The sequence below is a fragment of the Dermacentor silvarum genome, chromosome 1 (genome assembly GCF_013339745.2).
Source record: "Dermacentor silvarum isolate Dsil-2018 chromosome 1, BIME_Dsil_1.4, whole genome shotgun sequence".
Lineage (NCBI taxonomy): Eukaryota > Metazoa > Arthropoda > Arachnida > Ixodida > Ixodidae > Dermacentor > Dermacentor silvarum.
Genome location: NC_051154.1, coordinates 223,783,484 through 223,811,318, shown reverse-complemented (window position 1 = coordinate 223,811,318; position 27,835 = coordinate 223,783,484). Strand labels below are relative to the sequence as shown.

General features: G+C 45.6%; 1 protein-coding gene across 4 annotated transcripts in view; it reads left to right on the top strand.

Moving 5' to 3' along the window:
* The window catches only part of LOC119436820 (protein FAM102A), a 72,027-nt gene that overhangs the window by 29,088 nt on the left and 15,104 nt on the right, over positions 1 to 27,835 (top strand). For 2 of the 4 annotated variants that reach the window (XM_037703814.2, XM_037703812.2), the window contains exons 5-7: positions 840 to 1,006; positions 14,653 to 14,827; positions 23,287 to 23,368. In XM_037703814.2, the coding sequence (XP_037559742.1) occupies positions 840 to 1,006; positions 14,653 to 14,827; positions 23,287 to 23,368 (424 nt within the window). Of the gene's footprint in view, positions 1 to 839; positions 1,007 to 14,652; positions 14,828 to 23,286; positions 23,387 to 27,835 lie in introns of all 4 variants that reach the window. The other 2 variants (XM_037703811.2, XM_037703809.2) reach the window with 1 other exon arrangement.

Below are 27,835 nucleotides of genomic sequence, written 5' to 3'. Positions count from 1 at the left end.
TAAATGTGGAAGATAAATGGAACGTTTCAGAACATGTGCCCTAGTTGTGTCAGACCTATTTAAAACATATAAAATAAAGTTGTGTGAATTTTATTACATTAAAAAAATTATTTGTGCTAGTTTATCCATGTAATCAACTGTAAACCACATTTTAAAAAATGACCTTTGGTTTGCTTATCGTCATCTAAAATTATTTGCTTGTTTTTTTCTCGAAGTAAGGCACTCTGAAGAATACAAATTTGCAATTTAAACAAATGTGGCCCTGGGGGACTCATTTCTCATTAAAAAAAATAGTGACCCTCAGAGGGTTAAAAATTCATCTTTCAATGTGTCCTGTGATGCATCATAATACGAAATTAGGCCTACAGAGACCGCACCGCATCTTACTTTGAACCAGTTTTGCAACAATGTACATTTTCTCATTCTTTTAGTGTCACATTGAGTTTTTAAAGACTGGCCCAAACAGGCCACACTTTACTTGCTGCAAAGTTCGTTATGTGGTTGTTATGCTACAGTCTCGCTATTCTTTTTGCAGTGTTTAGGGGTGTATGTATATAGCTGTGCATTGCTCATGCATTGCTGAAATGTATTTTCCCATGTCCGGCAACAGCATGCACATGGAGGGTAAAAGAGCTGTTTGTTACTCCTCTAGATTATCCACGCAAGCTCTGGTACCGAATGCATAAGTATGAAGACTCGTCTGCAGGGGTGATGCTCCTACAATATCCTAGCTAGCAGGGAAATCTTCAGAATTTGGTCAATGCTGTCAAAAGAAATACGCACATTGTCGTGATCGTAGAGGAGACTGACCCAAGTCTGTTTACGTGGTTTCATTGCAGTCCCACGCTGCTGCCGTGCCCTGCACCCAGTGAGCAGCAGCCCAGTGAGCTGCACGTAGCGGCCCCCAAGGTGGATGACCACAGTGGCAGCAGCATTGCAAGCAGCAGCAGTGGCTTTGGCAGCCTGCCTCGTAAGCAGCGACCTACCATAGGCAGCACATCTGCAGGTGCGCTGTGGCTCTGTTACATTGGCCTATCGCTTATGTTGCTGATTAGTCCCAATGGGCAGTTGTTTTTCCACTACGATCCGGTTACAAAATGCTTGAAATACTCACTCGCTTTTTATAGATGGAAATTCTCCAGCCAAGAGAAACATAATGTGAATTAATGAAATGACACACTTGCAAGTGAATTCAACCACTTTGCAATGGTCACCCGGAGAAATTGCGCACAATGCAAAGAAAATTTACCATGCTGTCGTCATATTCAGTATGAAAACCACAGTGCTAGCAGTATGATGTTTTAACTCTTTCCCTACCATCGGTAAAATAGGTGTTTTTTCTAGGTTACGCCAGATTTTTTTTTTTTTTTTTTGTCTGGGGGAACTACTGCACTCAATATTTTATGTAATACATAAAGAAAAAGCAGAATGAATGCACTTTTCACGCATAAAGGTTTTTATTAACGAGATGTATGTCATAAAAAAAGATATAAATTGCCAAAATCAAGATTGTGGGATAAAATTGAAAAAAAGATTGTAGACACGCTTGTATCTACTAAAAAGAAAATGTAACGAAAATTATGAGATATACAAAATGTATTGCCGTTAATAGGCACTCTCTCCAAAAAGATCAATTTTTCATTGAACAGGTATTCTGATAAAAAATTTAACTGCAAGTGCTACAGTTTGCTCGGACTGCAGTCGCCGATGTTCCGAGCTGGTTTGCGTCGTCGTCACTCTTAGAGTCGAAGTCCAACGAAAAAGCAGCATCCTCAAACTCACTGCTGCGCGATCCATCGATAAAATCAGCCGCAGACGCATTGGAATTGCAAAACCTGCGATCTTTCGAAGCGTGCGTGTTGCTCTTGGAGGTGGCCATTTTTGCTTTCTACTTTGACGATTGCGTTTAAAAATTGCCACCTGGCGGGAAAAAAAAGCGAACTGCTTAGAAAACAAAAATATAGTTCTTCTTCACGCCCGATGGCACAGTGCGTCCATGAGCGGCATGGAAGGTCTCGAAAGCGGACGTTTCAAACCATCGTTAACGGGCGTCCATTCTTGCTTTCTACTTTGATGATCGATATAGTTTCTCACTATATTTACCTAGAGGGAAATCAGGCACTGCTGCGCTGTGGTATGCTTGGGAATGCTGGTATATTGTGATCTCCCGTGGCCCCCTCCAACGACAGACCGATGCCGAAGTTCCGCCCGGTTTGAACGTTTGACGATTCCTCTACGGCTAGCACAACTACCGTATTTACTCGATTCTCACGCTTCCTCGATTGTAACGCGCACCCGTTTTCCGTGAGGAAAAATTTGGAAAAATAGATTTCCTCCCGATGCACTGATGTTGCGATGAATAAAGAAGTCGCAGTTTCGCCCGAAAGGCGATGCATCGAATGCGGCAGCAAATTAGTAGACCGCTATTAACAAGCACGGTGTCACGCGCGCTCAAGCAAACATGAACACACCTCGCTCGTTGACCACGGAAACGAACTGTCAAAACGCTGGAGACGAAGCGCGCCTTCGTGCTCGCATGCCTCTCGCTTCAACGCGGCGAAAACACGGCGCGCGGCGGACTTTACCAGTCGCAGATTGCTTTCAAGATAGGGCCAAGCCTGATCGTATCGCCGGAGTGGATCGTCGCAGATTACGTCCTGCTTCGGTACACTGAAACCGTTCCGCATTGCTTTGCTGGCGAAAATCCTCTCCTTCTGTTTGCGCCAGTCCCGCTCGCAAGTTTCGGATTCTCCGAACGCCCGTGATGCGGCGCGATTTCCGTCCGTCTCCGCACATATGATCACTTTCCTTTTAAATGCGGCATCATGATGAACTCAGTACTTCATGCTGAAAGATAGAGCAGACGCTGAGAACGTGAAGACAGACGGTAGACTATTGCCTAAGCACGTGTACTGCAGCACACGGAGGAAGCTTCCGCATGCTACGGTAGCTAGGCACGACGCGCGTGCGAGGCGGCCATTTTGAAATGCCGACGCAGATTTAGGGTCGTGTTGAAAGTGCGCGTGATTCGAGTAAATACCGTTTAGAAAGCGGCACTAAGTGGCATCGTTGGTGCCATTACGATAACGACAGTCAAGATTCTCGCTTGTGTACTTCAGCTCTACTGCGCGGCTAGTAGCGGCTGCGATACTGACTTTCTAGATGGCGCTAACTATGCACCATTTATCAGTTTCGTCTGGCGCGTTTTTTAAAATCTCGAATCTAAGCCGACCCTAGAGTTTTTTGATTATTTGAAAAAAACACGGCCTAGATGATTCTGAGGGAAATCGGCACTGCTGTAGGTGAGTAAGAGCCAGGCCACCTTGAAGATGCGCCTGGCTAGTACCGTTCGTCTGTCACAGTGATTCATTTCCTGCTGAAACAGCACGTAAAAAGCTGTTTTAGCTTTATTATTGCACAAAAAAATTTGTTCTTTAATTTTGAGAACTTGTTATTGGATGTACAATTATATGAATCGTAAAAAGTATCAGCTGGCCGCTAAAGTTGGAGGACAGTCAAGATTCTCGCTCGCTTTTGAACAGCTTGTCGTCTGTTCTTGCTTTTTTTCACTTGATTCTGCGTTGTAGGTGAGTAAACTTTATTGAGAGATGTAATATGGGGGAATGAAAGCCTTTTGTGTGGATTTTATTTTTAGAACGCAATCTTTGTGTAGCCAATCCATGTTTTCGACGAAGCCTCATACAGCACCAGAGAACACAAGCCTCGCAGACACATATCCCGTCATTCCCATGAAGGCACAGCGCCCTTTAAAAAACTTCCATAGGTGGTGGCACCAGATTACCCTCTAGGTGTTATAGTGGGCCTCTTCGATTATCCGTCTCTGACAGTCCCGGACTGTCCGAGAAGCTGCACACGCAACGCTCATTGACTGAAAGCACGGCCTCGGGCAGTCCGGGACTGTCGGGGACGGATAATCGAAGAGGCCCAGTGAGAAACTCTATGGCGCTTCTCGGAGGCCATGCCCACTTTTCCTTAGCTGACAGGACACTCTAGGGGATGACACTTTTTTTTCTCCCTTTTTTTGGTCAGCACTATCGTCTTAATCGCTTTGCAAAATATGTGTTTTATTATTTTTTAAAAGTTTCATTGCTATTTTTTTTACTTGCCAACTTTCTCCAATTGTCCGAGAGCCTTCAGAATTTTGATCACATCTCCCATTTTACGGACGTGACCTCAAATCTCCCAAAAAGTGGCCGCCACAGCACAGCGTTATCGCTATAATCCTATTATGCCCTATAATATAACCATGCGAGAAAGCAGTGCAGGAGCAGTTAGTCACAAGTACGCATCTTGAATCGAGGTAGCGGCCCGGCACCACCACGAACGCGAGCAACAAATGAGCGTGGCTATATTGGGTTTTCCAGATTGGCTCATCTCAGGCTGGCTCGCGCGTTTTTAGCAATCCAGTTGTTATATGATCGTGGGTGCGCTAGGCTTCAGTTGGCTTTGTCAGGTCGTCGAGTGAAGCGCTGAACACCAAACTACTCTTTGTGTTTCCCCGAGTTTAGTTGGAACGATCCATGGTGCTTTCAACAGCGAAGAAGGATCATACACGACTGAGTTCCTGTGCTTTTTCACTTCGCGGAAAGGAGACAAGTATGGATTCTGTACCACGTGCGCCTGTGATGAGTGTTTCGCTCGGGGGAGGGGGGGGGGGGATATAAGATTGCTTTAACCCCCCACCCTCCCCGCATGGTGGTCTCCCGAATTTTCATGTTGCTAGGTTGGCAGGTATGTATTTTGCACTTGGTGTGTGCGGCTTGGGAGACGTGTACGGCTTTGCATTTGTGTGATCGGTGCCACCTCCTGTGCCTTCGCACCACTTGGCCGGAGTGAACGCTGCCGGAGCTGATCGCAGAGGCCATGTGCAAAGGAACGGGGCTCGTTTCTTCGACCTCCATGGTGATCTCCGCTAATGGAGATTGTCAACTTGGGGACGCTCTAGTCAACTGTACAGTCAAACCCGCATATATCGAACTCGCAAAAAAACTGGAATTAGTTCGATATATCGAGTAATTCGATATAGAGCATTTAAAGAATTAGAAAATGTACAAAACGCACCTCATTAAAAAAGTGTTCTTTATTTCCTAAATACATGTGTGACGGGCATATTAGCGCGAGAAATAGTCGCCGATCTTCTTCTGCTTTTTCATTTTTAAAGCATTGTTGAGCATACAGTTTTCAATTATCGGGTACAGACCCCGTCAAGCCTTTTTTTGGCTTTTAGTCTGTGCCCCCAGCATTTTGTACATGCTATAATGTACCATAATGCCGAAATAAAATGAATGATGAATAAATGAACATTGTCGAGTGACTCGGAAAAGCGGAGCCCACAGCCTTCTATGGACGCGCAGTGGCGGCGAACAATGCTCAGTGCATGAAGTGCATCGGAACACGTGGGCAGGTCAGAACTGGTTGGGTCCTCCCAGTTAACTCTCGCCGGCAAGATCCCTAGCCAGATCGGCAACGATGTCTTCGTCAGCGAGCTCTCCGGTGGTCACAACATGGTGTCGGAGCGTCCGGTGCCAGGCCGCAATACAAGACAGCCTGTAGCGGCACCCGTGGCCCGCGGCCACCCGGTTCCCAGAGCCACGACTCTGGGAACCGGGGGGCTTACAAAGTCAAAGAGATAAAAAAAGCTATTTACATAAGAAATTCGGACCACCCACGAGGCTTCCGTACTCACTCGCTTCAGGCTTGCCAATGCTCCACGGGCGCTAGGCCTCGCTCTCCCAGGATGCAGACCACGTGGCTCTCATACCGATGAGTGTACTTCTAAACACTTACAAAAAGCCTTAGCATGTTCAAAAGATCAAACTCCAGCAACTGTCGCCTCGCTCAAGAAAGCACGCTGCCAACGCTAGGGATCAAAATGCACGCTAGGACTACGCTTCGGTTGAAACAAAGGTTGTTTCGAACCGAGCAAAACTGTGAAAATTATCGTCCGATGCCCCAAGAGGTCCACTTTGGGCAGCCAGGTGTGGGGTCTCACACGTGCTCTTGGGACAAAGGAACGACAACACAGTAGTGCAAACAGTCAAAGGGGCGTTTATTGCACCTTTCATACACTAATGCATGCTAGCCGAAATACTACAGATAGAACATTCACATGAGCGCGCGACAAATCCTTAAGTCCGACTCACCGCGACCGGATAGCGAGCGAATATGTTCGCCCCATGCTATGACACCATCGCCGAGTCGTTCACATGTACGGTTATGCGAACGGTGGCGTGTTCAAATGATCAGTGTTCGTCCATACCGGTGTCCTGCTCCTGGTCTCGTGAAGCATGGATCAGCGCACGCGCGGAACGTCCACATCGCTAACCGATCCCACGTCCAAGAGTCTTCTTCCTTTTGCGCCCTAGTAACCCCGCCGTTAGATGGCGTTAGCAGCGAGACACTCGTGCCATGTCTCACAATGCGCCGCAACTCCACCGCTGTAAAGCTACGCGGCGAAGCCAGTTTACAGGAGACTGGAGCCATGCGGGGAAAACATCAGGGGATGCGCGAGAGTCACGCATCCCCACACAGCGAAGTCCAGAAAATCGGTTGGCGACTGTGTTATCAAGCTGGGTTAATTTGTGATGTTGGAACATTTCAATTACACGGGTTCAAAGTAAACCCCCACAAGAGTTCGTTTTCTTTTCACCAGGAAGAAAGGTCTCGTTGCAGATCCCACTATCGAAATGCATGGAAAACAATTACCTATGAACAACGAACACAAGTTTTTAGGCATCATACTTGACTCTAAGATTACTTTCATCCACCACATAAAACACCTCAAGGCGAAATGCCTAAACACAATGAACTTACTGAAAATTTTATCTCGCACATCCTGGGACAGTGACAGGAAGTGTTCAATGAATCTTCATAAGAGCCTCATTCGGTCACGATTGGACCATGGTGGTGTAGCATATCCACTCTGCCGCCCTGAGCGCGCTAAAAATGCTAGATCCTGTCCACCATCTAGGTATCCGCCTGGCCACTGGCGCATTCAGAACAAGCCCCGTCGAAAGTTTATACGTAGAATCAAATGAGTGGTCATTCCATCTCCAGATAACATACATCAGCTTCACCTATTTTCCAAAGTGCACTCCGATTGGGAACATCCTTGTTCTATAACAGTTAATGATTTGAAGTGTGGAATGTTTTTCTATAATCGACCCTCTATGAGGCGACCTTTGTCACTGCGTGTAAGAGAACTTAGCGAACAGATGGATGTCCCACTTCTAGAAAATCGCCTAATGCCTCCAGCTAAGCTGTCATCGCCCTGGGAGTGGCAGGTGATAGAATGTGATTTATCCTTTGTAGAGGTCACAAAGCATGCTCCCGAGTTTGAAATTGCAATCCATTTCCACGAACTTAAATCGAAGTACTCATGCTCAGAATTCTACACCGACGCATCCAAGTCCCGTGCTGGCCTAACTTACGCGGCTGTTGGCCCCTCTTTTTCTAAATCTGACTTATTGCAACCCCTAACAAGCTGTTGGCTCCTCTTTTTCCAAATCTGACGTATTGCAACCCCTAACAAGCATCTTCATAGCAGAGGCCTACGCAGTACTGTCTGCGGTGAAACATATAAAGAAATTAAAACTAGAAAAAGCAATAATATTCACAGATTCATTAAGTCTTGTAAAAGCGCTAACATCTTTACAAAAGCATAAAAATCCTGTTTTTATTGAGCTTTACTCACTCTTGTGTAACATTTACTTATCTCATAGACATGTAATAATATGCTGGGTTCCTGGCCATAGAGGAATCGAGGCTAATGTGCTTGCTGTCAAAATCGCCAAATCAATAGCATCGCAAGGGATTGGTCTTCCCGCTGCTGCCCCTGCTACAGATCTTAAGCCTTTCCTACGAAACAAACTGCGAAGCCACTGGCAACGCTTGTGGGATGCCGAAACAAATAATAAGCTCCACTTGATTAAGCCACAGTTAGGTTTCTGGCCCTGTACAACTAAAACACGACGAACTGATGTCCTATTCTGGCGTCTCAGAATAGGACACACATATGGTACTCACAATTTTCTTTTGAATGGTAATGATCCTCCAACCTGTGGTAGATGTGGCGAGAGGCTCACCGTCCTGCATGTCCTCCTGGAGTGTCGGGAAGCCAAAAGAGAAACATTTTCCGCTAGCATATCGCTATTGTGTCCCTCTCCATCCCGCTATGTTTCTCAGTAAAGAACCACTTTTTAACACCAACGCAGTCCTCGCATTCGTGAACGAAGTTGTGCTACATGTTATTAGCCCAATAAGTTCGTAGCGCATCCTCTCTCCAGAAGATGTTGCTTTGATAGTTTTTTATAGCACATGCCTCAAGGCCCTTGTGTTTCAAGGGCTCTGTTTAGGTACTTGTGCTTCTGGCCAATTCTTGCATCTGTAATATTTTGTAAGTCATATCATTCTTTCGCAATGCATTGTTCATGTCCATAGTATACATAATTAGTCATTGCCATAATTTTATTACGTATAGATTTTACGCACTTTACAGCAACTATTTTTAGGCCCCTTTACAGCCATGCCACATCTAATGTTCATATAATTCACTATTCATGCACCACAAGCCATTACCATCGTCTTGGCGCTCTTTGGCCACATCTGGCCCTTGCGCCAATAAACCACAATAATCAATCAACATTGCAATTACATTGTCAATGTTAAAAACTAGACTAGTAAGCCGTTATACTAAAACATTTTGTATTTGGCTTGGAGAATTTAGGTATTTCCCCTAGCTATGCTCGCCAGCCTGTGCCTTATTATACTGCATCAAATGCCCGTGAACTGAGAGGCATTTGATCCTGTGCCAGTCGTCACTGATCGTACTTGCTGTCAAGCAGTAAGCTCAGAATTGGGGGTGGCGCTGCAAAATCAAAAAAGAAAAAAAGTGAGCCATTTCACTCTATGAAGCTGATGACCCGTGAAGCTGTTAAGCACATAGGCACGTTGCTCCTCGGGAGTCCGGACTATACGCAGCCTCCCCATTACGATGACAGAAGAGAAAAATTCAATATGGAGAATGGTAACTTGTCTTTCTGGTTTTTTATATACATTCGCGTGGACGATGGGACCGCCTTCACGAGGAGCCGGAGGAAACTAGGCACGTGTGACGTTTCGACAGCACCGCTACTACAGGAGAGCACAAGGATACACAAGTACTTGGAATGCCAACAAAGAGAGGGCAGTACGAACGTAGACATGGCCAACGCGGCATAGCTTTGAGAAACCTTTATTATCTACCCGCAAGGTTACTCATTTTGAAAATGGTGCCTATTGATAACTAATGTACTCAAAATGCATATCCGAGGGACGCCGACAAGTCCGCTGTGGAAGAAGACGACAAACGCGCGAGCAGTGGCATGAGCGCGTTCGCGCGGAACCCAAGTTCTTGCTTACGCACACGGAGAATCCACGGAACCATAGCCATAAACAGCTTCGCTGTAAAAAGTGTACCCTCGCTCTCCGCAAACCCGTGCCCCTTGCTATTGAGAGGCTGGCTTTCCTGCAAAGTTTAGTTGTCTAGTGGCTAAGTGCTTTACAGGCGCAATTTCACTGGCAGCACGAAATCATCACAAAATTCAGCACACAATCGCTCCTATGTTCTTAGATTAGATGTAAACAAATGCTAAGAACTGGGTTTGCTCCTGCACAGTGAGCAATATATTTGTTTTGATTCAAATATTTGGTTGGATATGAATAGTCGTACATTTTCAGATATCTATTTTTTTAATCGAATACGAATATTAAAAATGTAATATTCGATAAATTTGAACTTTTCTAATATTCGCACACTCCTAAACATAAATCGATAGCTGCATCAGCAACAATGCTGATGCATTCCAATGCATGTCGGCTTCTTGTATTTCAAGATTGAATAACATTTGTTTGTTTATCAGGGCTAAACTGAGGACCATTTGAAGTGAAATTACCATATTTTCAGTACTATCATTGCACCTTTGTAAAGTTGCCACCCCCACTTTTCACGAGTTTCCAGGGAAAAATTGTTTATATAAGTCGCATTGGTGTACGAGACACGCGCCTATTACAACTCAGTCGGCATGAAGAAATGCATTTATGCATGTTTGTACACTCATCGCAAAATGCTGTATTTAACCATTTCAGGGTGCTAAATTTCCATAAACAAAGTTTTTACAAGATGCAATGCAATTTTTAGCCGAAAAAAACTTCAACCAACAGTCGTCCTAAGACGCCATAAAATTTTAATTACTTTGGGCAGCAGCATCGCTCGGTCACCATCTTAGGCCTCTGAGTAATTTAGATGTAGGCACGTTGCCGGCATTGCTTCTTCAGGGAGGGGGGGGGGGGGGGTTGCTCGGGGAGAAAAAGAATGCTCCTTTTGGACGTGCTAGTGTGCACGGTTTCATGCATGTATAGTAGAACTCTGTTATGTTTTTCGAGGCATTGAGGAAAAGAAATGGTAGCAGTGAGGAACGGCGCAAATCACAACATCAGAAACAGCTCTGATTGGCTTCCAGTGAAGATATTAGGCGTTTTGGTGCTTGTACTGTGACCAGGGACGTGGTGCGTGCATGCATGTATTATTAAAGGACACATGCAATGTTCCATGACAGTGACCCCTTTCCGCTCTTGATATGCTTTACTGCAATATTTTGCATATTCTTCACCACGTGACATGGCTCTATTGCGTTTAAGCTGACAGAGAATGGGCGATTATGCAATGCAAATAAGACATTTGCAGGCCCCGAAGTAAGTGTAACCCTGCGCTCGGCAGATTTGGCGTGATTCCCGGTAAGTTTTAACCGGTGCACGTTTTTCAGGTGCTTTGCCAAATCCTCTGTGCACGTTTTCTTCCGGTGCTGGCAGTGCTTGGTTACTGCAACTTCGGTCACATATTGAAAACTTCGATCGGTTGTTGCAATGTGTGAGAGCAAATTTCCCTTTGAATGGCTAAATTTATGTGACTACTGTGTTCAAATGCGACGTAAGATGCAGGAACATTACAGAATGGTGACGTACCAAATGGAAACATAATACAAGGAAGTCAATGCGATTTAGGTCGGGACTGTGACTTATCTGCCGGGGAAGTGCAACAGTGTAGAAACATACTAAAGTCACACCTTTGCACAAGATGCACTGACGAAAATTTTGAAAAAAGAATGCAACTTATATTCGAAAAAATATGGTAAATACAGTCAGAATAGTGTTGTATTACTTTTCCTGCATGGCTTCCATGTTGTAGATAGCAAAGCAGCCATTTAGTTGCTCAGTTTATCTTTCCCTAATGCCAAAAAAATGTTTTCAACCCTAGAATACTCTCAAAAGTCATGGTGGCCTTTTGTTTTGATGTATTAGCCACAGTGATTCCACTCCTGCGCCAACTGCGGAAAATTGCGCCAATTGGGATTTACTCCGCCATCCTGACGCCATCCTGATACAATCGACGAAAATTGCGCCTAACTGCGCCAAACAGTCTCGGATTTGATGGCGTCTATCGCCAATTGCACCACCGGGGAATTAAAACGTTCAACGTGACGATAGAGCGAGCCTTAGTTGCAACCTTAGCTGCAAACAGGAGACGAGAAAGCTCTAGCGTGTACGTCCCAATTAAGGTCACTGGAACCTGGGAAGTACCGCAGCCCTTTTCTCTTAGCCGCCATGCCGCCGATTGGTCAGTTGCCGTCAGGTGATCACTTTCCACTATAGATGGCGGATCTAAGCCGCGCCGGAGGAGATAAGCAGACAGACATCGCTCGCACACGCCACGCGTACGAGTCATCAACGAGGTCAGATTTTGCATTTTGTATAATTTAGTGTATATGTAACTTTCGTAGACTTAAAACAAAACGAAAGGAAATGCCCGGGTGCTGCACTTTCGGGTGCAGCAACCGCCGGGAGTCCGGGAAAGCGCTTTTCGCGATACCAGTTAAGCGGAAAGAGCGACAGCAAGCGCCGTGCTATCTCTGGCTGCACCGGATAAAGAGCGACAAGTTCACTCCCACTTGGTGAACTTGTTGATATCGCCAAGCTGAGAAGCTCCTTGCGGTATATCATCGAACTCCCTAAATGCCATAATGTGATGGAAAAGCTTCTTCGCGCATTTGCTTTGAAGACTGCGGTTTGCCTTGAGTAAACAAAGCGAGGAGATGCTCAGAAGTATGCAGAACCGAGCAAAATGTGGCTCGAAGAGCGACGGAAAACGGACGGCTGTGTAACCACTGCAATAAATCGATCGAGCTGTCAATGTTGAAAATTAAAATATAGATTTTCTCGTGTGTTGTTTAAAACAACACGAACATGACCTGGTTAATTGTTTTAGCATCCCTTTTCTTGTAGTGCAGTCAGGGACCGTTTATTTTCGTAGAAATAGATCTGTATGAAACATTTGCGTGCGCGGTTAAATCAGTAGCCACGTTAGAAAGCGATAATATCCACGCGTATAAACGATTTTGTGGCAGCGCTTGATACCTAGTCATCTGAAAAAAAAAGTCTTGTGTGACACACGAGCATCGGGATCGCTTTGCATTTAGAACGGGTGGCGCACAGTTGAATGCTTCACTTTCCGAGTGCAGTAGCCGACCGGTTTTCCGGACTTCACAGGGACTGAAAAATCGAGCAGTCCAAAAAACCTGAACAGTCCGAAAAACTCCCCCCCCCCCCCCAAGAGAAAAAAATTACGAGGCTTATAGCGGCTTAAGAAAAATGTCGCACTTTCGCCCAAAAGGCGGAGCATCGATTGCGATAGCCAATTAATAGATAGCGATACGCAGTAAGGATGTTAGTTTTATCGGCTGTATAAAGTTGTAAATATGCGCTTACTAACTAAATAAGCACGGTGTCACGCGCGCACAGGTTACATGAACACATCCCGCTCGATGACCGCGGGCATATTGACCTTCGCGCTGTCTATTCTCTCACTTCAACGCGAACGTCAAAAAAAAAAACGGTGCATACGAAGCTAGTGGCACTCGGCGCACGCCCTTTGTACCCATCGCAGATCGCGGGCGCACACTTCGGCCACATAGCAGATCGCTTTCAAGATACGGTGCCCTGCGCGGCAGCTCCGTCGGCAGCCGCAAGAGCAGAATGCAACTCCCCACCGTCTCCGCCGCCTTCTCCCCGTGCCCGCGTGCGAACGAAGTCCGCGCGCGCCTCCGGCCGCCTTCCTCTCTCGCGTGCGTAAGGATAAATTGCGGTTGCTGACTGACCTTCGCAAGCTTTCACCCGCACACAGCGTACGGACCGAACAAAAAAAAAAAAAGAAAAGAAAAGCAAGTGCAGCTTTTTCGAACGTTTTGTCGGCCAAGGAAGAGCGGGCATGGCCTCGGCGACGAGGGGATAGCGTGCGTGTACTGATCTTGAAGGCTATACAGGGGGGCACTGGAAGCCAAGCCAGCGGAAAATCTAACATGGCGGCCTCCAAAATCGGGTAGCGTGGCCCGGAGCAAGCAATTTAGTCCGGAAAATCGAACATTGGCTCCTAGATTGGTCCGAAAAATCGCTCGCGAAAATGCATTAGCTCTATGGGAATCCTGCCGGTACATCTATGAAGTCCGGAATATCCAACAAGTACGAATTTTTGGAGTCCGAAAAATCCATCGGCTACTGTACTTGTAATTTACATTGTATCTAGCTAAACGAAATGCGGTTTTGTTTGTGGATTTCACAGAGCCCACTGCGGCAGCCATCGTGCTGTTCTTCACTGTAGCAAGCTTAGAAAACCCGAGGAAGAGCCGCTCGTCTTTTCCGCGCAGTGTTGCCTGCGCAGTGTTGTCTGCGCTCGCTCCGGCGGTTGCGGTACTTTCAAAGTTCCAGGTTCCAGTGACTTTAGCAGTGCCACGCACGGCGCCGAGGCGGCGTCTGTCTGCCTTGCAAGGCGGCTCGACGGCAAAGTGCGGTTTCTGCCGAGGCTCGTGGCTTCAAGGTTAATTGGCGATTCATCGGCGGACGTTATCTACTCCTGAAACGCAGCTAGTAGTTTGTTTGAAGCGCAGCATGACGTGGTTATAATAACTGCGTGCCGCCAATGTGTCCATCATTTCTGTTTCTGGATATTACCGATGACATCTGGGAAAACTAGCAATTTACGAAATGATACCAATTTGTGTCTGTGTGTGTCGCATGCACACAAGTGCATTTTTTTCTCCACGAGATCTGCAATAGATGGAAATGTTTACGAAGCTTGTCGTGAGAACATAAGAATTATTCAGGTAATTGAATGTAAATTGCAATTCGCTTTTTCGAAATACTTCAGGATGTGAAAAATCAGCTGCTCCAAGCTGCTCCAAAATGCCAAATTGCCTGCTCCAAAGTGCTCCAAAATGAAATTTCTGATGCTCCAAAAATTGCTCCAAATCATAAGTCCGCAGTAGCATCACTGATTAGCCACCTTTCTTGCACTACTGGCTTTTGCTGTTCACTGCTGTTGCTGGTGCCAAGGGTTCCACAACAGCATTTTGCAGTTTTTTAAGTGACGTAAATGTAGGCTGATTGGATTGTGCAATTTCTATGGAGGAAAGACAAATATTCTTGGAATGCAAGGTTGTCTAGGCTTCGCCATGGTTTTTTAGTTGCTTTGAAGTGTATTATGCTGGACCTTAACTGAGTATGAACCTCTTTTTACTTACCTCTTTTCTGAAAACTATGCAGAAGGAGGCAATGGTGGCGTGGGATGCCCAGAGCCAGGTGAGCCCAGGCGGGAGGAGGACTTTGAACAGTGCCACTCACGCAATTCGAGCTATCACAGCCAACACTCTCGTGGCTCTGGCTATGGCAGCCTCCAGTCACACTCGCGGCAAGGTAGCTCTGAGTCTGGACATGTCAGGTAGGTTGGCCTTCGATTCAGCAAAGGGGTGAGGCTAGGCAGAATACACTTTCACAACTGAATAAATCGGAAGCATTGAATGTAGTGCATAGCCACAATTCGTACCTGTGTTGAAGGGAACCTGGCAGAAAAGGCAGCAATGTATTCTATTATGAACAACCAATGCTAAACAGTCGAACCCGGATACAGTTGAACCCTGCAGAACAACCAATGCTAAACAGTCGAACTCGGATACAGTTGAACCCTGCAATAATGAAATCGGCGGGGAAACTGAAAAATTTAGCTATCGCGAGAATTTCATTATCGTGAAATAACACATAACAAATAGGGAAATAATCACCAAAAGAAATTTAATGCCAAAATTCAGTTAGCTTGCCTTGTCGACACTTGCCATGGAGTTAATGCATATATTTTCCCTCGCAACGCAACAAATACAGTGAAATCTCGTTACTACAAACACCACATTAACAAACTATTCAGAAATCCCCCGCTGACTTCTTATAGTTTCAATGTAAATATATTTTAGTACTATGAAAGTCCACACACATTGCAGCATGTACCTGGAAATTTTATCGCATGTACCCGTGCGATATCAGATGCCATACGGTGACAGTCTTGTTCTTGCACAATTGTCCATGTGGCACCATGTGTATTACACCTATTTAAATGATTTCAAACGACCATCTATGTCCTTCCACGGTGGAAGGACATAGATGGTCGACATAGCACCGTGCGTACTGCACGGCGGCGCGCGGGTCGTATCTTGAAAGCTATCTGCGTTGGGGCAGAGTTTAGGCAGTGTAGGTGCGTCGGCGGCTCGTAGCTTTGTGCGTGCTGTGTGTTCTTGGTGCTCAGTTTGCGTTGAAGAGATAGACAACAGCACGAAGGTCACTTCGCTCGATTCTGCAGCGGCGCTTCCACACGCCGTCAGCGTTTGATAGCGCGTGTCCGCGCTCTTTGAGTGCGATGTGTCACAGCGTCTGCCAGCGCTTCGGCAACATCAACTGGAAAAGGAGAGTGCCGGCTTGGCGGGCTAGGCCAGCTGCAGCAAGGTTTTAATGAAGGGAGGGGGAAAGGTGACGCCCGCGGCGGCAAGATCGCCGGGTCGAGGGATGCAGGCCTGCCTTGTCACGCTCGCACACACGCACACGTGCACTCGCTTCGCATTCCGTCGCAGCGGAGAAGATGCTTCTGGTTGCTGCTCGCGCAAGAATGACATAATTTGGGGCGATATCTGTAGGTTGTCAGCGGGTAAAATTCGTTATTTCAAGGGGGTCTCCCGCTTCCACTTTGTTACGTAGAGGTTTCAAATACTGTGGAGTAACGGCGGCGAATAGAAAAACTTTGTTATATCCAGAAATTCGTTATGTGGAGGTTCGTTATAAGCAGGTTTGACTGTAATACCGTTCAGAGCAGTGTAGGCAACGCCAGCATAAGGAACTTGTTATTGTCGTTAGTCAGAAAACACAAAATGCTGAAGTCAGTTTCTAGCTGGGTGTTTGGTCACATTTATTGGTATAAACGCGGGTGCTCCAGCCCATTGCAATAAAGACGTCGATGCATTTTTGCCATGCATAAAACAATACTGCAATCGATTTATACGGTTTAATGAAATATAAGACCGTAGAGGCTTGGGCTAGTCGGTACATACTTGAAAGGGAAAAACAACGCGAAAAAACACGACAAGAAGACAAGAAGGCAGACACACACCAAATGAAATGTGTTTATGCGATATTTAGCTAGTTTTAATGTTTCAATTTCGAGAAATCCAGGTATTGGTTTATTGCTACCTCAGTTATTTAAATTGATACATGAAGAATTGTTGGTAAGTGCATATGGTTCACTGTTTGGTTGCAATAAAATAAAGTAATACGTCTTGGACTAGATTCATGAATATATTTAAAATGCAAGAAAAGCTCTCGTAAGTTCAGTCAGCGGACACACCAACATAAAGAACCTAGTGCAAGCAAGGCCGCAACATTGGTCCATCACATCACCTTTTTTCACAGCGCCGCCTCAGCTTCATTCAGGTGCTTCCTCTTCTCCCTGATGCTTTCACGCACTTTGTTCTTGCCCTTGACAAGAAAGTGAAGGCCGGTGTGTAATTGAATAGAACTTCACATCATCGTTTGTGGGCTCTTTCTTGTGTCGCTCACAGCCGATCAAATTCGGAGCATTCATCTGCATAAAGGATGGAAAGTCGGCGATACTGTTCCATCGTAACTCATTTAAACTGAAGCAGAGCATGAAGGCTTCTTCTAGCACTGCTACCAGTTTAAGTATTTCAGAAGGCAGCAACGGCCCTGACCTACTCATGTGCAGCGTAAGTGACGACTCAGGAGGAGGAGCTGATGCTGTTGAATTCGGTGATGTCCCTGAGCAGTTTAAGCGCTTGGTTCTTTGCAGGAACTTCCTGGCTACATAGCATGCTATATATAGAATATCAAGCTAGGGTCACTAAATTTTCCCTGTAGCAGCGAAGTGGTGTTCAAACTAGCCTTTCAAACAGTAAAAGGGACCCGGAGCTCTTCACCTTTCAAACCGACACGAACAGACAACATACAGCTATTCCAATACTGGCTTTATTTTTTGCGCATCGTCTGCACAGACGACGCGCACTGTGGAACCGTTATACAGTAAAAAACTTGTTAATTCGAATCTCATGGGGACACTTAACGAGTTCGAATTAAGGAGGGACATGGGTTATTGAGATGACTTTGCTAGTTCTTGAGATAACTTTGTTTCCTGATCAAATCTGATAAAACTGTATATGCTCATTCAGTTTTAATTATATTTTGCATATGTACATAGAAGTTGCCAAAATAATTAATAATTACCTTCTATTGTTTGCTGAAACAATTAAAATTTGCCTGCTAGAGCAAAAGTTGTAAACAACATTTCGTTGGATACTACAGTGCATAAGGATAGCAACGCTGCAAACATATTCGAAATTGAACAATTATTCATAATTTTACAGCCAATTGAAGTTCTGTGTTCATAGTATCAATAATAAGAGCGAATGTTGATGTAAATAAAAACTTTTGGAGTTGAAAATTCTAAATCTGCTCTCAGCGTTGCCTTCCCAACATGTTTAGCTTTGTACTGCAAAAAAAAAAAAGCTGTCCTAGGTCCAAAGATATTGATGCCGCAAACACGCATAGGGACCAAAAACCATGTTTTGAGAAAAAAGAGAGGAACTTTACTCAGTGCTATACAGTAAAAGCTATTTGCACATTTACACTCAGAATTGAGTAGTAAACCCTGTAGTAATTTGCTTGCAGCACTTCAAGCTTTATGCATTTTGCGTCATATAGCAAAAAAACAATAATAAAACGAAGTGTCGTTTGTTGATTACCGCTGCACCGCATTTCGCCCACAGCGAGATTGTTCACGAGGGATGAGTTGCACGTTTGGTCAACGCAGCATCAGCGTAGATCGCGCACGAGAAAAATATCTTTAAACGCAAAAAAATGTCATTGCCGTTTGCCAAACCGGTTCTCCACATGTCGTGCACAGCAAGATTGTTCACAAGCAAGGACATGCACGTTTGCCCGCTGGTCACGCATGGACAACGGCGCTCCGACACGGCAGTCGCCGCAGATTGCACACAAGATTATTATCTCTAAGGCGAGATCGCTGTCCTGTTCACCTTTGCCCACTGCGGCACCACAACTTGCGGTTTACACAAGACAGCAGAGCATTTATAGAATCCAGGCTTTCAATAACGAAGTGCGTCTCCATCGCATCCAAGCCAGCTGCGGCGGCATCAGTGTGAGCAAGAAAATGCTATTTTCTCTTGGTAGCCGGCATTGAAGCAAAGTCTTGCAGTTTTTCTTAGCCTTCTTCACCTGCTCCGAATCGTCGGGCTACAGTGGTTGTGCTGGAATGCCGCATGAACACAGGCCGCTTCCAGAACCGCTTTCATCTGCTGAGCCTATTTCGCTCGGCACGGGTAGCCTCCGTGCCGAGCGAATCTTCCAAAGCTACTGCTACTTTAGTAAGTTTAACACGCCTCGTTTCTTCATTTGTTTGCTGAATTTATGGCTTGTAGAAAACCGAATTTGACATCATTTCTTGTCGATTTTCGCACGCCTGAGCGGCCTGAGCAGACGACGAAGGAAATCCGCCACTAGCATGGCGTGTTTATGGTCACGTGCCTCAGTCGACGAATGGCATTGCGCATCGGGACAACTTTCTCGTGGCCTTTTTCTTCGTAACCATTCAGCGCACAGAGTAGCGGTAGCGCGAAAGCTAAACGAGAAGAGTGGCTTTTTCAAACAAGACCAAGATGGCTGCGATCGAAAACTGCGCACCAACTGCACCAACTGGCAACTGCGCACCACGGAAAAGGCCCTTTTTTGCATGCTCATCAGTAAAAATGCAGCTCGCCGACGTGATACAAAACGGCATTACGACCAAAATATTGGTCCAAGGTGTGTGAACATTTCTGAGATAATGCATCGGACACTGTAGAATCCAAAAATAACATTTAAAGAAAAAAGTGGTTTTTCCACGATTTTTCGTTCTGTAAGACCCGTGTCCCCCCTTAACCGAAATTCGGACTGTGATTAAGAAAAGGCCTCATTTCATAACAAAAGTAGGAGCACCTCCGGGTACTATATTTATTTGCAAAAAAATCCGTGATGGCTTTTTGCTTTTTCTCTCTGAAAGCAATTGCTGTCGCTTTATCTAGCAGAGCTCGAATGAGCCGGAAGGCACCATCTTTACCTTCTTCGAAACTGAAGAGAACCAGGGCGTGATTCAGTCCTTCCATCACCTGCGACAATGATGGTCATACCGGTGTTTCACGATCTTCCTCATTTGTGTCGTCATCGTCCACGGCAGGGTCGTGGACGATGTCTTCGCCGACGACTTGGGTGATAATTTCATCATCTGTCACGGCACAGCTGTCCATATTTACACAGTCGCCGTAGTCGGCATCTCCGAGCGCTTCATGTGCATGAACCAGAACGTGAACGTCTTGTTCAACTTCACTAGTGTCCGTGCTAGGGGCACCGAAACCACAGTGACTGAAACAATTCGCGATAGTTTCGGTTGTAACTTGACTGCAGGTGCGCACAAGCATGTGCAGGGCGATGAATAGATGTACAGGAGCATCTTTTCGAGAATGTGGCGTCTATAAAAACTTCTCAATTTTTTTTTATAATGCTTTAGTCCATAGGCTGAAGAGCTGCAGTGGTCTCAATTCAATGTCGACCTTGTTCGCCGAGCCGTTATCTACGAGAAGGAGAACATGCCTCTTGCCGAATCTGAAATTTTTGGTCTAGCTTCCTCCGCCACTGCTTGAAAAGCTCGCACGTCATCCACGCCTTCTTATTTGCAGCATAGTCGGCCGGCACTGTGCGGATGTTCTTGAAACATAAAGGTTTCTGCGACTTCCCTATCACAAATATTATGGCGGCCGCATTTCGATGGGGGCAAAATGGGAAAACATCCGTGTACTTAGATTTAGGTGCACGTTAAAGAACCCCAGGTGGTCCAAATTTCCGGAGTCCCCCACTACGGCGTGCCTCATAATCAGATCGTGGTTTTGGCACGTAAAACCCCATAATTGAATTTTTTTTTCTATCACAAATAGGGGGAGATTCTCTGTCCTGGTCATGTTGGCCTCGAGCAACACCGTCACGTCAACACCGTCACGTGATTTTGTCAGGTAAAAGTTTAAAAACATTGGATGGTGCATACTTGTTCAGGTGGTCTTCCAGTGCACCATTTCGCCACACGGTACAGAGTTTCTGCGTCTACAGCTTTGGCTTCGCTGCACACACTGCAGAAAAACGAGGTCGTGCCTATCTCTGAATCGATGAAACCATCCGTTCAGGCGAAATGGGAGATGTAAAAAGCGCTACACGAAATCGGCCGCCTTCGCTACGATGATCGGGCCACTCAAAGGGAAGTTCTGGCTCCGTTTTTCTGGTATCTATGTGGGCAACGCTGTCTCCAGGTGCTTAGCTGTACGAAGCCTTTTTTGATCCTTGGCGAAAGTTTCAGCCACGTTGCCGTCCTCAATCATCTTCTTGCTCCAGATGTATGTCGACTGCGTGCTTCTCAGTATTTTGTGCTTCTTGGCGATTTCGTTATTGCTCAGCTTTCCTGCATCCACTTCCCGCAGATTTTCAAATTTCTCCTTCGATGTTTTGGCGCGTACTTGCCACGCGACGACATAGCGGCATGCGTGCAGTGTCGGTCTGCGGTGGATGCGTCCCACCAGTCACAGAACAAAAGAAAGCAATGGCGCAGCTTCCGCAATCGCACGAGTGGTCAACTTGGGTTTGTGACGCGCTGCATATTCCACTGTCCATGACGATGCGGCAGAGCATTTACGAATAGTAAATGAAAATGCTGCCCCCTAAAAACATGCAATGATGATAGTGATAGGTTGCGGTGGCGCGCAGTTCGAATTATGCACAGCGGACCGGATTAGTGTTCGAATTAACGAGCTTTCCAATACATGGGGCTCTATGGAGCATGGCCAGACCGCACCACTTAGTTCGAATTATTCGAAAATTCGAATTAACGAGGTGTGAATTAACGAGCTCTTACTGTACTGACCGCAGCACCAATTTTGCACGATGACGTGGAGAAGAGGTGAACTGCGCTCCAGACGCTTTGGTCGGCACACCTACCCATCTAGCCACCGTATATGGGTGGAACATGTACTCTCAAAACCTGATGCATCGTTGCCTCCGCAATAGGAAAAAAAAAAAAAGGAAAGTCCCCTCTCGGCGTTCTTTTTTCTCCGGCGCCTTCTCTGGTTTTCTGAACCCATGCGCTGCGGCATCCGCTTTCTGCGCCTTGTTAACTGCTAGCCTACTGTTCCGGCTGCTGTAAAGGATACAGGAAAATCTAAGAATCCCAACATTTCGATATATTAGTTTGTAGTACTGAGGCATTACTAACATGACACGGAAAATGAATAGAGACCGTTATTCTGACAAGTTCGGTATTGCTAAAGTTCGTAGCACTGAAATAATTTTACATCGAAGCTATAAGCAGTCAGCAGGGCTGATGGCGTGTAATCAAACTGGACGAACGTCTGCGCGGTGCAGACCGAATCCTGTGCTGCTACTATTGTTTGTTTTACGCGCGCACGGTCACAGTGCCATTGCTACAGCTGGGAACAAGCAGTTGGTTCGAGCTCACTGGTGGCTTTCCGAGTGGCTCTTAGCGGTGCCCTCCTCGATTACGGCGGTGCAGTGCATATATCGAGGCACAAAAAGGGTCGCACGAAGCAGACTCACTTTCGTTTTATTGTTTTCCTAGCACCCGTTGTTTTCTCGTGCGTCGGTGTTCGTGGTCGTGCTGGGTAATCGCGCTGTGACGAGTATAGGAAAATGAGGCCATGGCTGAAGGGGTAGACAAATTAAATTACACAAGGGAGTGGCATGCATGCGCATTGTTGTGATGAAACGCGGCAGTTGTTCAATATTTGTGTCTTTCTCAATGCGGTCACACTCGCCGTACGTGAAGCTGGGGAGCCAACTCTGACTTCCCTATCGAAATACATGTAGCACGCAATAAGAATATTTTTCGATGCAAACACTCGGCTCACGAGAACGAAACGTGTCGCAGGAGACAGCGGAAGGCACTTAAGGGAGCAGACATTTCATGCAGTGCGGGGAATGTAATGCACAAAACTAACTAAGCGAACATTTCACAAGGGGACTTCTGAAAAGTTGGTAATCTGAAAAGTTCGTTAATGAGGTGGTTGTTGTAACGAGGTTTCACTGTATAACTTTTTCGTTTTATTTTACAAATGTCTTTTAGGTGTTTCTTTTTAAATTTTTTCCTTATAAACACATTATTTGGAACTAGAACCATTAGAAACAGAATTTCTTCTTTTTCAATTTAAATCTATACACTTTAGTATCTATCAAGCATGCTCGGTGACTAGAAAAAACATGTTTACTCTACAACCCAAGAACTGCTGCTTTTCACTGGGCAGGAAAGTGTTAAGTATTACATGCCAGCATTTGCATGGGAAGTACAAACAGGGGGGGGGGTTAGTTTTCCTAATCTTTTTTTTCCCACAAATTTTTAAAAATAATTTAGAATCTGCAAATTGTGATCTGAACGGACCCTGTGCTTGAAATCTCAGAGGCATTTAGATAAAGCACACAATTGCTTTTAGTGTTGCAATGAATCCATTAGTCGAAAACCTGTAGTTACTATAGCCCTTAAAATGCAATCGGTATGTGCACATATTGTTTTGATAAAGAATTCAGTTGTTAATTTTGATGCAGTATTCAAAATTTCCAACACGATTCCATTTATTTCATCTTGTACTGAATTTCACACGTTGCACAGCCCTGGGAGGGCGAATGGGTGGTTGTCTGGGTGTGTGTTTTTCAGAATTCGAAATGTTATGAAAAGATTCAAATTTATGCACCTGTTCTTTTGATTATTCCATCATTTGATAGCAAATAACATGTTTACAGGAACCTGAGCTCTGGTTCGAGCTATAGCGACACATTCCCAGGATCCCTGAAACCTCCAGATCGAAAGCGCCCCATCAGCAAGGTACAGAACTTGCTTTATGTGAGTGTTCACTCTTGCTTCATCTTTCCCTATTTTTCACCTGTGAGTTGTCTCATCACGTGATTGTCCCCTGTTGTCTATTTTCTCCTGTAGCCTCTTCAAGCCCTGTGGTTGCATGCAATGATAGTTTGGCTGTTCTGGTGTGCATTTTTGTACTGCATTTAGACATTATTATGGACACGGTGGGCTACTGATCTCATTCCTCGTGGCTCCAAGAGTTTCTGTATTGGACCAATAGCTGATGCCTTCACAACTTGTAATAAACTTTCAAGAGGTCATAGGCAGGAGCACAGGTAATGACTGCGGCTCTAGCAGGGTGCGCACAGGTCCTTGAAGCCCTTGAAAACTTTCAAGGTTCTTGAAAGTCCTGGAATTCTTGTTTTCTCTTAGAAAACCCTTGAATTTCTAGAGTAATACAGTCTAAGATCAATTTTGTGACCACCTTTTTATGGTGCATCAGCACGGACCCAGCAAGCTCGCCATTTTAGAAACAATGGTACAATAAAAAAAGGGGGGGGGGGGAGTAAGACGTTGCTCCCCCCCTGCGTGCCATACACGTTCGCCACACTCCCTTTTGATCCACGTGACCCGCACAGCACGCCTTCGTCGCAGTCACACCCTCTCTCGCTCTCTCTTCTCTCCCTTCCACTCCTTCCTCGTCAGCACTGTTGAACTTGTGTTTCGGAAGAGTGGAAGGGAGACGTGAGAAACATGCGCAAGACTGGCGATGCGGTGAAATCCTGCTGTATTGGGTGCGTGGCACAAAAGCGGGTGCAGCGGCTCGCTTTTTCTTTTTCACGTGTCCCTCGCATCGCGTGCAAATGAGGAAAGCGGGAAGGCAGCGTGGGAAGGAGAGCGGCTTGTACTCGTAGCATCTGCGTAGTTAGCACAGCGGCACGCGCCGTGTCGTGACAGCGATCTGCAAATGTGATGACTTCGGGGTCGGTCGACTCGCGGTCGGCCTGCCGCCGCTTGCGTTGCTGCTCTGTCCTTCTCGCATGGCGCTCGGGAACTTGATCAAGAGAAGAACGCGGCACCTCGATAGCGCGCACAGAACCCGTAGCAATTAAGTCAGTCGGGGAGCTTTGCGTGGCGATAACATCAAATCCGATTTTGACAGCAGTGCGTCTTATACACAGAAAAATACGGTTTACCAAACAGCTGCTTGTGTCTGGGGATCGAAGCATACAATCAGGATGTGCCCCCACTTTCATTGGCGAGGTGGTTCCTCCGTTTTCCAACTGCCTCACAGTCACTGCAAAGCATTTCATTGACTGTGCACATCAAACTGAAACTTTGGCCGCTGACTCCTGACGAGATGACGCTGGTTAGGCCTAGCTGGCGGAAGCAAAAGGCTTCCGTCGCCTATGCAACCCTACATGCCTGCTGAGCCAGCACAATGACGCCACTTTTTTCTTTCTTTCTTTCCTTCCTCCATTCCTTGTACATTCACTCGCTCCGCATATCCTCCTCTTCCTAAAGATCCTCGCTGCCTCACTTGTCTGCGGGATTTCCCCGCAACTTTATTATAACCAGTATTTCGTCTCGCATGTTTCGTCTCCGACTCAGAAAAGACCGCATTATATCCGTTCCTGCACTATAAGCAGTTATAAGTGGTCCGAGCTGTAATGCTTGTCTGTACAGCTAGCTGTACAGACATTCACTGACAGATTCCTCATAGAGAGTAAGCTAGGTAAACAGAGCTTTCGAACTTACTGGCTGGGGTTACGGGCTGCCAGAGCATTTGCTGCAGCAAAGGGCATGGAGGCTTCTTATGTATGGGAAAGCGAGGCAGTGGTGGAAACTTCCACGCTTTTCTACGAGCTAGATTTCACGGGACTTACTTGATGATGCTGGTAATGCTCTCACTTTCCGTGTGCAGTGCGCATATGAGGAAGGTCTTCCCCCACTTCCAAACACGTTGGCGCTGCCACCTGGGGCTTTATTCTGGACATTCCGCCATTTTATTCGAGGTGCTACGTAGGAGCTTATAAAATGGCGCTAATGGCCCTGATGTGCTTTCATAATGTGACGCAAATTTGACGTTTTGGCGAGGAAACTGAAATAAAGACACTGAACCTAATGTTTCAGATGAAGCAAAACAGTTTTCCTCCTCATAAAAAATGAAGCAGCCGGCTTAAAGCGTACGATTATACCGTCAAAAACGCTTCTCGCTTCCGTCATCTGCTGAGTCCAAGCCATCATCTGCTTCTTTAGGTATGATGCGTGTGTCCCACAGGAAACGGAATGAGTCATCGTATATTGGCACCCACATGTTTGTTTTTTGCCTTGAGACAACATACGCGACCTACCAGTGGTGATGAGCGCACGTTCTAGGCCGCGTTATCGCTATCTCGTGAAACACAAGTGACTCAGTCCAAATATCATCGATAGCGATGCACGCGCCTCAGATATCCTCTTGCGTGACGCAAGCGCCAGCGCTGTCATCTCTTGTTCACTTCTCTGCTTACTCACACCGCCTGAGGAAACTTCAAGGCGCTGCCTTGCATACATTTTTTTTTTTAATTAAGAAGTCGCCATTGTCATAACCTCTGATGATGCGAAAAATATTTAATCTCGATTAGAATACAAACAGTGAAAAGGGAAAAAAAGTTGCAGAAGGTTTGTAATGTTCAACCAATATTATTTAAAATAAACGTGTTTTAAAAAAAATCATGGCTAAAAACACAAATGCCAACACCACCCGAGAGCGATGCAAATGCTATGAGCACGCGTTATGAACAAAAGATTTTCATGGTGCCAAATGACAGGGAAAATGCAGCAATGCGCATGCCTTTCGGCTGTCATTGCATATGGCCGCTCATTACCACAATTCGCGCAGCTCGTCGCGCCACAAATAATGGCGGAAAATCTCTGCAATGGCGGCCCCGCGCAACATCACGCAGCATCAATTTGACGTTCACGAAACGGCCTTTCCTGTGACATTCCTCTCAGCATATTATTTCAACCAATCAGCAAGCTGACAGGGCTGCTATCTTGGATCACCACCACATATTTGCGATATTGCAGGTGCATTGCACGAGCTTCTTCTGCACGCTACCACTCACTTTCTCTTAGCGCTAACGTCACAATATAGCTGCCAAGGATCAGAAAAAGGTATTAGTCAATAAAATTTGCAGCTCCACGACACATTTCGTGATCTTCATGAAAACGCAAAATTCCATTTTGCAAAACTTCCGCTCCCCAGCTCAAATTTCAAAACACGTGACCTTTCGCCAGCCAATAAGAGAGTCAACATGGCGGATAATGGCAACCGTGCAGCCGCCATGTGTGTCGAGAATAGAGCCCCTGATGCAAGAATTCACGCACTCTTTAAAGCACTGTCTACAATTGTTCATGCCAAGATAGTACCTGATAACCAGAAGAATTAGCAAAAATAATGTGTCCAGAACTTTTTCGTGCATCTTAGGACACTGCTTATTAGATCTATTCAAAATTGGTTATGCACGAAGAGTTTTCGAAACAAAGCCCTGACTTACATGGACATCTGAACATTCTGGGGTTTCGAAGTACACTGCACGTGTAACATTTGATCTCGCTCATGTAGCTGAAATAGTGTTCAGGGTTCATGCTTGTAGTACACATTTCAATAGTGACATTAACTCACTGAAAAATTAACACTTTGTGCTTGTTTTGGTGCTGTCTGTTCAACTTCCTTATTTCTCATGGTTTTTGATGAAAATTGGCACAAATGTTTAGGATGTCTCCTTGATGCTTCCATAAAAGTTTCAGTGATACCTTGAACACATTTTATTGAGCAGAATTTTTCTCCCTTGAACTTTCTGGAGGGCCTGGGGAGCTTAAAAAACGAGATGGAAGGCTCTTTGAGTATTGACTGCATAGCTAAATGCATACTGAAGGTTGTGACAGTCTTGCTTTTTTTTTTTCTCCTCACAAATTTTTTGAGTGTCATTTTTTATGTTACCTTCGCATCAAGCGCACTATTCAGGTGAACGAATAACCACATAGATTATAAATAGTCAAGATAAAAAATCGAGACTGTCACGACCTGCACTGTAGCTTAAGGAACATGACAAAAACAGTCAAGATAGGCTAAACGATAACAAAGAAATCAGCTCCAGAAACTGAGCAGAAATGCAAAATGCAGTTTTGAGAAACGGCTCTCAAAGTTTCACCTTCTCTTCAGTATTCTAAAAGACATCAAATTTGTAGTCTTTGGTGTGTTTTGTGATCTGGGGCTTCTTTGACATGTGGCCTCCGGTCTGGTGTGCCTTCGTCCTCCCCTTTTTTTATATGGCATTCTTTGCTGCTACTCTACAAAGAGCATGGTGCCTGGGTTTCAAACCAAGTGGGGTGCAGAACTCTGTGTGGGCATGAATATAGTTACAGTGCAATCAGTGAGGCATTTTTTTCTTTTGGTAGAATCGACTATGTTACTGAATGAAAGATCTGATCCAGCAGCATTCC